Source organism: Schistocerca serialis, chromosome 1, assembly GCF_023864345.2.
Source record: "Schistocerca serialis cubense isolate TAMUIC-IGC-003099 chromosome 1, iqSchSeri2.2, whole genome shotgun sequence".
NCBI classification, from domain to species: Eukaryota; Metazoa; Arthropoda; class Insecta; order Orthoptera; family Acrididae; genus Schistocerca; species Schistocerca serialis.
Genome location: NC_064638.1, coordinates 249,212,830 through 249,225,927, shown reverse-complemented (window position 1 = coordinate 249,225,927; position 13,098 = coordinate 249,212,830). Strand labels below are relative to the sequence as shown.

General features: G+C 43.7%; 1 protein-coding gene across 1 annotated transcript in view; it reads left to right on the top strand.

Moving 5' to 3' along the window:
- Positions 1-13,098, top strand: part of LOC126467134 (nitric oxide synthase, salivary gland) — a 719,566-nt gene that overhangs the window by 613,674 nt on the left and 92,794 nt on the right. Inside the window, exon 13 of the mRNA XM_050096439.1 lies at positions 12,061-12,128. Within this exon, the coding sequence (XP_049952396.1) occupies positions 12,061-12,128 (68 nt within the window). The remainder of the gene's footprint in view (positions 1-12,060; positions 12,129-13,098) is intronic.

Genomic DNA, 13,098 nt, shown 5'->3' with positions numbered 1-13,098 from the left:
AAAGGTGTGTTTTTCTTTCTCAGTAACAAACAAGAATACTTACAGAAACAATAATATTTTAAGATGTGCTTGATTTTGACGTTGGTTTATTCGGCCGCGAACTAAGTAAAGTTTGACGATTACGTCAGGGACAGTGTGGTATCTATCACGGCCACTGCGGGGATAGTGGAAATGAGAGACACCTATTGGATAAATGTCAGGCGGAAGTAACATGGATTCGTGAATGCACAATCTAGAGACTGTTATCTTCAAATGTGCTAAATGTTTGCAGTAAGTAATATGAAATCAAATTAATGCTGTTGTAATACAGTGGAATGAGAGAAAGAAAAATGACATTCAAAACATTTAGTAAACATTTTTGATCATGACTGATACTGTAGTTACAGTTATTAATTAATTTAAATACCAAGTTGTGTAGTTACCGATTGATAGTAGAATCTATAAGGGTTGTTGTAAAGTGGTCAAGAGGGGAAAGTGGCCATTGCATAATTTTTGCCCTGAACAACTCTGTTGTCTACCGAGAAGCGGTCAGACTAGTTCGCACATTGCCATTGTTGGCAGTGAGTTTGACATATGAAGCTTTTTCTGCTATTTTTAGTAAAAATTTTCAGAATCGCTGGTATACGTTAGTTCATTTAAGTTATTCTCGCTGCCTCACTTGTATGGAGAGCAATGATTTTTACCAATATCTATGTTTATACAACGTCTTTTGGCCTACAAATGTAGTTCAATTTGATAGGTTCTTCTGTGGATCACTCATGCTGACATGGCGCCCGATCGGGAAAAGTGGGCACATTACTCGTCGGGAAAGGTGGCCAAAGTAGTCACACAAATAAAAAATAGTTTCTTCCAAAGTACACTCCTAATGCAACAGATAAAACTGACTTCTAAACGTTAGTTGACGTTTCTGGTTTAGGGACGTTAAGTGGTGGATGCAGATTATTATAAAACACGACTAAGACACGAGGGCCGCACATTATCAGGGCCTCATGCGGCCAGCAGGCGACAGCTTGACGACCACTGCTGACTATATCTCCATTATTGTGTCAACACCGGACAGTTACTGATTGTCGCGTGCCGTTCGATTGTTGGCCGTCTGCCTCCTAACCACCCTTCTTACAAACTTAACAGCCGGTCGGTGTGGCCGAGCGATTCTACGCGCTACAGCCTGAAACCGCGCGACCTCTACGGTCGCAGGTTCGAATCCTGCCTCGGGCATGGATGTGTGTGATGTCCTTAGGTTAGTTAGGTTTAAGTAGTTCTAAGTTCTAGGGGACTGATGACCTCAGCAGTTAAGTCCCGTAGTACTCAGAGCCATTTGAACAAACTTAACAGCAAAACTAAACAGAATCGTGCGTATCTAACCCGCTTACTCATAACTCATTGTTATACCAACACATTTTATTAGTAGTTGGATGAAGGTCTTTTTAGTGAAAATAGAACCGGATTTTTTTACTGGTACAAGAGTAAATCCAGCGAACCATTAATTCTTACTGCACAAGAGCTTTTAACATGTGTAATTAGTTAAGCGTTGATATATTCCTTCAACACTGACATTTGTTGTCACCAAAGACTTAGAAATTGGAAGTTCTTTTAAAAAAAATTTTCGAAGGGAGGACAAACCCATCTGTCTGCCCTGACAAAATCCTCTAACCACTCACAAATTTCGCTCGATAACGGCACTATCTTACTTTTGATAATAAGCACAGGTGTGGTGTTGAGCCAAATGCTTTTCGAATGTCAAGAAATACTGCAACTGCATGACTGCCTTCGTCCATGGCTTCCAAGATGTTATGTAAGAAAAGCACACGTTGCGTTTCACATGATCGATGTTTTCAGAATCGAAGCTGGTTGGCATGGAGGAGGTCATTCTGTTCGAGATACCTCATTAGGTCTGAGCTCAGAATATGTTCTAAGATTCTACAACAAACGGATATTAATGATATTGGATGGTACTTTTGTGGATTACTTCTGCTACCCTTCTTGTAGACTAGTCTGACCTGGGCTTTCTTTGAGTCACTGGGAACGGTTCGAGGGATATACAGTGTACAGTGGTTAAAACAGGGCTAACTCAAAAACGGTTCAAATGGCTCTGAGCACTATGGGACTTAATTGCTGAGGCCATCAGTCCCCTATAACTTAGAACTACTTAAACCTAAGGACATCACACACATTCATGCCCGAGGCAGGATTCGAACCTGCGACCGTATCGGTCGCGCGGTTCCAGGCTGTAGCGCATAGGACCGCTCGGCCACACCGGCCGGCAAGGCTAACTCAGCCGCAACTGCTGTATATGGCCATACTAGGATTTCGCCACGCATTGGAACTATGTTCAGTTTTAGTATTTTTATCTATTTCTTAACAACACTGACGCTAATGTCTGTAGGGTGGTCAGAAACAGTGTGAAAAGCTTGTAAGGTGTCGTAGGGGAAGATTGAGCTGGGACATAACTGTTCAAAAAAAATCTATATGTTGTGCCCTTTCCGAGTTATTTAGCACTAGCTGTCACCCGCAGCTGCGCTTGCAAATCAGTACAGTAAAATGAAATGAAATTTGCATATGGCATTATTGGTCAGGGGGTCACGTCCGGGATGTTCGGGCGCCTTATGGAAGTGTTTATTTGACGCCATTTCGAGGACTTGCGCTTCAATTATGATAAAATGGTTACGCAAGCGAGAAATATACAATGTGAGTGGGAACTGAACCCGTAACCCCATAGTGAGGCGTCTACAACGGTAACCACAAGGCGCGAACTGCGTAGCCTGGCCCTTACCCTGTTTACAACTACGAGCGTATAACAGCGCATGACGCTGAGCGGCTGCAATGCGACGCGCTTGTGATTTATATTAGTATGGAAGCATGAATTAAACATGCAGAAAATTGTTCACTGAAACGCCAAAGAAACTGGTATAAGCATGCTTATTCAGATACAGAGATATGTAAACAGGCAGAATACGGCGCTGCGGTCGGCAACGCAAAGTGTCTGGCACAGTTGTTAGATCGGTTATTGCTACAACGGCACGTTATCAAGATTTAAGTGACTTTGAATGTGGTGTTATAGTCGGTGCACGAGCGATGGGACACAGCATTTCCGAGGTAGCGATGAAATGGGGATTTTCCCGTACGACCATTTCACGACTGTGAATATCAGGAATCCGGCAAAATATAAAATCTCCGACATCGCTGCGACCGGGAAAAGATACAGCAAGAACGGGGCCAACGCCGACTTAAGAGACTCGTTCAAAGTCACAGAAGTGCAACCCTTCGGCAAACTGCTGCAGATTTCAGTGCTGGGCCATCAACAAGTGTCAACGTGCGAACCATTCAACGAAACTTCATCGATGTGGGCTTTCGGAACCGAAGGCCCACTGCACGACACCCCAAAGCTTTACGCCCCGCCTAGGATAGTCAGCACCGACATTGGACTGCTGATGGCTGGAAACACGTTGCCTGAGTGTCGTTTCAAATTGTATCGAGCGGATGGTGTGTACGGGTATGGAGACAACCTCATGAATCCATGGATGCTGCATGTCTGCAGGGGACTATTCAAACTGGTGGAGGCTCTGTAGTGGTGTGGGGCGTGTGCAGTTGAAGTGATATGGGACCCCTGACACATCTAGATACGACTCTGACAGGTGACACGTACGTAAGCATCTATCTCATCACCTGCGTCCATTCATGTCCATTGTGCATTCTGACGGACTTGGGAAATCCCAGCAGGACAATGCGACACCCCACACGTCCAGAATTGCTGTAAAGTGCTTCCAGAGACACTCTTCCGACTTAAAACACTTCCGCTGGCCGCCAAATTCCAAGTTATTGAGCATATCATGGATGCCTTGCAACATACTGTTCAGAAGAGATCTCCACCCCCTCGTACTCCTACGGATTTATGGACAGTCCTGCAGGATCCATGGCGTCAGTCGCCTCAAGCACTACTTCAGACATTAGTCGAGTCCATGCCACATGCTCACTGGGGCGCTACACGATATTTGGCAGGCGTACCTGTTTCTTTGGTTCTTCATTGTATAAGCATTGCATCCATTATGTTGAATCGTCTTATATGGAATATATGGAACAATAAAGCATTTTCACAAATATAATAAACTTCGAAAGTCAAAAAGTAAATAGCTTTCTGAGAGTCTTCAGTCCTCCATGTTTCGCGTTATATCCTTCAAATCAGTAGATATGTTGTACTACAAGCTTTCTGAAGTAGCCTATGTTCTTCCTCAGCATTCAAGCATACAAAACTTCTCGAAAGTCGATTCAGCGGGTTTGCTGTGAAAGTGTAACTGACAGACCTACTTACTCATTTATAATATTAGTATGGATATGGGTTGATGTTAGCCAGTCGGGTCATGAGCGCGCAAAATCAAGCGGTGTTGCCAAAAGTGTTCTTTGTTTGTTTTCCTCAAACTAAACAAAGCCTTCGCTCACCTTGCTGAAATTTGTCACTTCGGAAAGAATCACATTTTAACTCAAAAATGGTTCAAATGGCTCTGAGCAGTATGGTACTTAACACCTGAGGTCATCAGTCCCCTAGAACTTAGAACTACTTAAACCTAACTAACCTAAGGACATCACACACATCCATGCCCGAGGCAGGATTCGAACCTGCGACCTTAGCGGCCTGCCGGCCGAAGTGGCCGTGCGGTTAAAGGCGCTGCAGTCTGGAACCGCAAGACCGCTACGGTCGCAGGTTCGAATCCTGCCTCGGGCATGGATGTTTGTGATGTCCTTAGGTTAGTTAGGTTTAACTAGTTCTAAGTTCTAGGGGACTAATGACCTCAGCAGTTGAGTCCCATAGTGCTCAGAGCCATTTGAACCATTTTTGAACCTTAGCGGCCTCGCGGTTCCAGACAGAAGCGCCTAGAACCGCACGGCCACACCGGCCGGCACATTTTAACTGGGAAGTTTCATTTCAACAAATGGTAACTTGCGGACCCACATATGTCTGTGCTGTGCCGCGTTTTAGCGCATGCAAATGCTTGAACTTGCTCTCGCAACGACTTGATTCGGTAATTTCAAAGCTAAATAACTCGGAGACGGCGCAACATCATGATTTTTTTTCTCAATAGTTATTTCCCACCACAATCTCCCCTGCACATTCTTTTCAAGCTTTTCAGACTGTTTCTGATCACCCCTTTTATCACTGATCTTCGCAATGTTGTGAGAATTAAAGTGTTGCAATACTTCTGAATTTGCCTTTGTGGATATTTGAGAATGACGTTGAGCATTCCTGCTTTTGCTTTGGCTCGTCCATGACGGATACTGAAATGCCAAGCACCAATTTTTCTGCGTTATCATTGGCCAATTGAAATTAGATCTACTAAGAACTAAGCGAAACTCCGCCCGAACAGCCGTCTGCAGGCCCAACGGTACTGACCTACCACCGTGTCATCCTCAGCCAATACGCGTCAGTGGATGCGGATATGGCGGGGCATGTGGTCAGCATACCGCTCTCCCGGCCGTTGTCAGTTTTCGTGACCAGAAGCTTAAACCTACTGCTACAGAGAAATTGTAGGGAGAGGTGAGGTAGCACAGGAGTGGAAAGAAGTACAATATTCTGAAGATACCAGTGTGGGTGAGCCAAAGGGAGGCAGGCCTGAATTTTGTACACCCGCGCGCTTCTGACTACTCAAGAGTGCCGTCCACTCATTACCATTTCGCCATCAGTGCGGAGTGTTGGGAGCGGCGAAGAGCGAATCCCCGCTTCCGCTTCGCCTGCGAGTCGTGTCCGCGGTTTGACTACATGAATCTGCGATTACTGAATAATAAACTGCCGCTCAACGAGTGCAAGCACCGACCGCGAACCGCAGCACGACATCAGTAACGCTGACTGGACACTACAAACAAAGTTACATATGGATTACGACGTGGCTCGATCAGTATCGTCTCATCCATCACGATCGAGCGCACTTGCATTCCGGAGGATCAGGTCACAAAACTCCATCCACATTTCGGTTTTCAGTGGTATCGTCTGTGGTATATGATTAGCTCGAATAATGAAAGAATTTTTTGTCTGCTGCTGTCTACAATAATGCGAGAACACCCATTGTGATCACTTAGAGACTAAATGAGACTCGTAACTGATAATTGGATTGCCGATGATGTATTGGACTCCGAGGGTTCGTCGGTGTTCATGCTGATGCTAACTTCGATATTAGTAAATACGGCACTGTGCCTCCAAACCCTAATACCCGCGACAATGGACTCTCTTCTAGCAATAACAGGTGTTCCAAGACGGCTGAGGTGACGCTCTCCATCAGAAATTACAGCCACAGGTAATCTTTACCTCTTGCTCCCGTACAGTAGTATCAAACCGTAGGGCGTAATCAATAACAAGCAAGGATGACTTATTCCACTCTTTGGAAGAGAAAGGCATCACAATGCACTGCAGAGTTGATATGGTACAGTCTCGATTCGATATTGCCTAAGATATAATTGTATTTTCGACATCATGTGAGTATTGTTGTGATAAAACAAGATGTTACATTCTGGAAAGCTCAAGGAGACATATACACCCGCACGCCAATCTATGATGACGTCCATGCTTACTTTAGAAGTGGTTTTGTTGAGATGTCCTCTCCTGTGGCGATATCTTTCTCCTGTTGTCTTCACTTTTGTCGGAGGAACGTCTTCAGGGAAGTCCAAACCCAATATTGCCACTCGGACCGAGTTACCAATTACGATGCTGAATATTGATTACTGCCGAAAGTTAACCTACCATCTCTATACAGAAATCGCCGAGACTTCGGCCCCTTAATCATTCGAAGTCGCTTGAGATCTAAGTTTCTCGCAACTACATCCGTGTATAAAACATTCTCGGTTTACTTGTCACCTCAAATCTGGGTACAATCTCGAGCTTTCTATGAAATCCTCCATCGTCTTCGTAACGAACTTTTGTGACTGCTGTCGTGGTGATCATTGATAGCCCACGGACGGCTAGTGATTGGTCGCGTTTGTCATCATTACGTTATGCTGCCAGATATTACGCCCATGTCCGGACTAGTGGTTCCAGGGCTCCTGTAGAAAAGTAAACAATTCAGCGCATTAATATATAGGTACACAACTACATCATTTTGAGCACTGCTCCGCTTCAGCGACGATTAGATATCACTCAATGAATACATATCAGTCAACTAGTAGAAAAAAGGTGGTTTTATTCAACCGTATACCATTGTTTCGACGAATTTAAACCCGTCTTCTTCAGAAATACACGTAGTTAAAATTTCCCATTGGAAACACACCAAATAATGAGGCGGTCTGACGATTGTCGAACGAAAATTTGCTGTCAGGGCGAATTATTGTACACATTATTAAATATACTGGCCCATACGAACAGGGCTTGAAAAGTAGGAATATTTAAAATCCATAAAGAAAACCAATGAAATAAAATGATCATGTTACGAGCTGCATGCCGGTGGGCCATATTCATGGTAAGAGAAACACACTCAAAAATCGCAGACACTTCCGGCTTGCACCGTACCATGCACATATTCAGCATGAAATGCTTCAATTGGCCTTCGGTGCACTCGACGATATGCGTCATTTGAATATAGGCACAGAAGTGATTCGTCAGACAACGTTACCTGCCACTAGTCAGCTACTGTCCAAGTTCTATGATTTTAGCCCATCGAAGACGCGCAGCTTTATATGCCTGTATGAGGAATGGCCTCTTGCAACGTGACCGACTCCGAGTGTCCATCGCATGCAGTTCCCGCAGTTCCCGTCGCAATGTTCTTTCGCTGACATGTTAGGATGGACCCTCATTCACCGCCTGCAGCAATTCCTGTCGGATTTGGAAGTGATTATCATTTACAAGCCGTGAAAGACGTCTCCAGTCCCTCTCCGTCAGGATCTTCTTGCGAGCATCATTCTGGCGTCATGTTACGTGGCCATGTGTTCTGCACCACTATGCGTAGACACGCCTAACAGTCCGCCGCGAAACACCAACAAATCCAGCAACTACACACACAGCGTGGCCATGGGCACGGCCAAACACGATTGCCCCTTTTCGTGACTCGGTCACGTCCTAATTTTTTGAGTCATCGTTCTTCTGACTAGTTTAATGCGGTCTGCCACGAATTTTTCTCCTGCGCAAAACTCTTCATCTCAGAGTACCATTTGCAGCCTACGTCCTCGATTACTTGTTGTATGTATTCCACTCTCTGTCCTCCTCTACAGTTTTTGCTCCCTCTAGTACCATGGAAATCATTCCCTCATGTCTCAACAGATGTCCTATCATCCTGTCCCTTCTCCATGTCAGTGTTTTCCGCATATTCCCTTCCTCTCTGATTCCTTACCTTATCATTCCACCTATCAATATTCGTCTGTAGCACCACATCTGTGATTCTCTTCTGCTTCGATTTTTCCACAGTCCATGTTTCACATCCATACAATGCTGTGCTCCAAACGTGCATTCTTAGAAATTTCTTTCTCAAATCAAGGCCTATGTTTGATTCAGGTATATTTCTCATGGCCAGAAATGCCCTTTCTGCCAGTACTAGTCTGCTTTTGAAGTCCTCCTTGCTCCGTCCGTCATTGGTTATTTTGCTGCCTAGGTAGCAGAATTCCTTAACTTCATCTACTTCGTGACCATTAATCCTGAAGTTAAATTTCTCGCTGTTCTCATGTCTGCTACCTCTCATTACTTTCATCTTTCTTCGATTTACCATCAGCCCATATTCTGTACTCATTACACTGATAATTCCGTTCAGCATGCCACGTAATTCTTATTCACTTTCATTCAGGATAGCAATGTCATTAGCGAATCGTATCAATGATATTCTTTCACCTTGAATTTTGATTCTACTCCTGAAACTTTCCATCATTGTTTGTTCGAAATACAGTAGCGGCGAAAGAGTACATCCCTGTCTTACACCCTTTTCGATCCGAGCACTTCGTTCTTGGACGTCCGCTGTTTTTATTCCATCGTGGCTCTTGTACATATTATATATTACCCGTCTCTCCCTGTAGCTTACCCCTATTTTTCTCAAAATTTCGAACATCTTTCACCATTTTATATAGTCGAACGCTTTTTCCAGGTCGACAGATCCTATGAACGTGTCTAAATTTTTCTTTAGTCTTTCTTCCATTATCAGCTGCAAATTCAGAATTGACTTTCTGGAGCCTTTACCTTTCCTAAACTAAACTGATCGTCATCTAACGTATCCTCAATTTTCTTTTCCATTTTCTTTTCCATTCTTCTGTGTATTACGTTTTGCAGCAACTTGGATGCATGAGCTGTTAAGCTGATTGTGCGATAAATCTCGCACTTGTCAGCTCTTGCAGTCTTCGCAATTGCGTGAATGATATTTTTCCGAAAGTCAGATGGTATGTCGCCAGACTCATACATTCTACACAGCAACGTGAATAGTCGTTTTGTTGCCACTTCCCCCAATGGTTTTAGGAATTCTGATGGGATGTTATCAATCTCCTCTCCCTCATTTGATCATGGTTTCTTCTCAGTTACCTTCTTTGTACCTATGTTTTCCTTTCCAACTTCTGTGACTGCCTTTTTTAGAGATGTCCGTTCCTGGTTCAAATGGCTCTGAGCACTATGGGACTCAACTTCTCAGGTCATTAGTTCCCTAGAACTTAGAACTAGTTAAACCTAACCAACCTAAGGACATCACAAACATCCATGCCCGAGGCAATATTCGAACCTGCGACCGTAGGGGTCTCGCGGTTCCAGACTGCAGCGCCTAGAACCGCACGGCCACTTCGACCGGCTGTCCATTCCTCTCCAACTGTATTGCCTACTGAACTATTCCTCTTTGCCTTAGAGAACTTCAAGTGTATCTCGTTATTCGCTAGCACTTCCGTACCCCAATTCTTTGCGTATTGGTTCTTCCTGACTAATTTCTTACACTTCAGCCTACTCTTCATCACTACTACATTGTAATCTAAGTCTACATCTGCTCCTGGGTACGCCTTGCAATCCAGTAACTGATTTCGGAACCTCTGTCTGACCATGATGTAATCTAACTCAAACCTTCACGTATCACCTGTCCTTGTCCAAGTACACCTCCTTCTTTTGTGTTTTTTGAACAGATAGTTCGTTATCACTAGCTGAAATTTATTACAGAATTCGATTAGTATTTCTCCTCTCCCCATACTTGTCCCAAGCCCGTATTCTCCTGCAACCTTTTCTTCTACTCCTTTCCTTACAACTGCATTCCAGTCCCCCAAGACTATTATATTTTCATCACCTTTTACGCACTATATTACCCTTTCCTCCCATACCTTCTCTCTCTCTTCATCTTCAGCTTGTATCGTCGGCCTGTATACCTGAACTATCGTTGTCAGTGTTGATTTGCTGTCAATTCTGATAAAAGCATCCCTATCACTGAACTGTTCACCGTAACATACTCTCTGTCCTATCTCCCTATTCATAACGAATCCACATCCCGTTATACCATTTTCTGCTGCTGTTGGTATTACCCTATACTCATCAAACCAGAAATCCTTGTCTTCTTTCCACTTCACTTCATTGACTCCTATCTTATCTAGATCGAGCCTTTGCATTTACCTTTTCAGATTTTCTACATTCCGTACCACATTCAAGCTTCTGACATTCCTTGCCCCACCTCGCAGAACGTTATCCTTCCGTTGGTTATTCAATCTTTTCTCATGGTCATCGCCCCTTTGGCAGCCCCCTCCTGGAGATGCGGATGGGGGACTATTCCGGAATCCTTTGCCAATGGAGTGATCATCATGACACTTTTTCTCAGATACAGGCTACATGTCCTGTGAACACACTTTATGTGTCTTTAAAGCAGTGGTTTCCATCGCCTTCTGCATCCTCATGTCGTTGGTGATTGCCGATTCTTCCGACTTTAGGGGCAGCAGTTACCCACCCCAAGGACAAGAGATTGCCCTGAGCCTCTGTCCGCTCTTCCGCCCTCTTTGACAAGGCCGTTTGCATAATGAGGGTGGCTTCTTACGCCGGAAGTCTTCGGCCACCAATGCTGTTTATTAATCAGACATTAAGCGGTGGCGGGTTTGGAACCCAGGACCAAGGACGTTTTGATTAATAATCAAAGACGCTACCCATAGAGCACGGGTTTGCAACGGGTTTACATTTACCCCTGTTTGTGAACAATGTTCGCTTGGAATACAAATGTCTCACTGATCGCTGCTGCCTTATGCTGCCGGCCGGAGTGGTCGAGCGGTTCTAGGCGCTTCAGTCTGGAACCGCGCGACCACTGCGGTCGCAGATTCGGATCCTGCCTCGGGCATGGATGTTTGTGATATCCTTAGGATAGTTAGGTTTCAGTAGTTCTAAGTTCTGGGGACTGATGACCTCAGCTGTTAAGTCCCATAGTGCTCAGAGCCATTTTTGCTTCATGGTCACGTAGAAGCAGTGCGCTCGCAGTTAAGAATATGACTCGATTGTTGCACCATCTGTAAAGGTTTAACGATTTGTCTATGCGTGTGCATTGGAATGACTATTTTTTTATCCAGTCACGTTATAATTATTAACACTCGGACATGTTCCTCCTAGGTTACAAGCTGAAATCTTGACGGGGCTCTAGCCTCTTTCATGGCCACAGTTATTGGATACGTTTCTGAGTTTACTTATTATCACAGACGTGACCATTTATTTTCAGTAGACTGATATTTTAATAGTAATGACCAAAATACTTTAACCGTAAATCAGACAGTGTTTCAAACAGAACAAAAACATAAGTATTGCATATGCCATGTCATACATAATGATTCACATTACAACTTCCAAGAAGTAATGATGATAGCGTAGAGGTGGGAAAACAAGTTTGGTTCCCTGTATATGATATACAGAACTATGAGTTTTGCCGACGGCTGAAGATACCGACACATGCGGTACGTATTTACGGTACTGATTATTTCTCTTCATCCCACAATGATTCGTATGACCAAAAATTATGCTTACGTAGCAGACTGCGTTACACGTTATATCACATCCATAACCTGTCGACAACCTTCTTACGTGGAACAATTCAAGACACACACATACACACAAGCATTCCATAGCTATCAAATAATTGTGACCTTGCATTTGTTTCTGTGTTCCAGATGTTCGCACAGAACCTGTACGCTATGAAAATGGACGAGGAGTCTACGGACGGCTCCAACAAATTCACGTGAGTATTGAGTTGCCTGGCTATAATTGGCGGAGTTAGGTGTACATCATTATTCCAGTTGTACTGGGCTGCGGGAGCTGTTGAAATCCGAGACACTTTAGGTTCGCTGTTACTAACTTTGTTACTGCCATGTACATTCACTAACCTGTAGAAGAAACAGACCGCAGAGCTCCATTTACAATAAACAGCCAGCCAGTATTGATATATTTCACGCTGTAGCTTCAGTGTGACGTCATTCGCAGCTTTTCAGTGTCGTCTTTCGGCTTATTAATAGTAACCGTCTTCCTTATCTTTAAGTAATTTTTGTTTGGCTGGGGAGTGAAATACGGATAAAGAAAACAAGTTTATTTCAGCAGCACCCAGTGTAGCGAATGTAATGAATTCACTGCCTATACAGTGGGCGAGGCATGTGAAACAGTGCATTCATAATAATGTGTTTACTTTCAATGACACACAAAAATCACTCAAATAAAAGTTTCTGGAGGTGATAGGGCATAAATGCCATGCATCAGTATTCGTAGTTGAACAGATTGAGCAGTACGAAGGTCAGCTTTGTGATTTTTAAATGACACTACATTCTGTTTCACTCAAAGAAAAAAAGTGATTCTGGATGTGAAAAATTGATATTAGTATTTTGTAGGTCTGACACGAAATAGACGATTAAAAAAACATTTCAAATTATGGTGCTTCTCTTGTCCTTACTTGTTGGAAGGCAAGCCACACCAACGTTTATGCCACTGTAGTCGTTGGTATAAAGGACCCTTGGTTAGTTATACTTCACCAGTCAGTTACACTTCACCATGTTGAATGATTTGAATAAGATTCATTGCGAGCACTGACTGCGTTATTCAAGTTCATTACGAGATATGCTTCAGTTCGTTTACAGAAGGCTACATTCGTAGAAAAGATTTGCTTAGTGAAATCTTCGTATAGGTCCCAGACCTTTATTTCTAGGTTTGCAAGACATTTT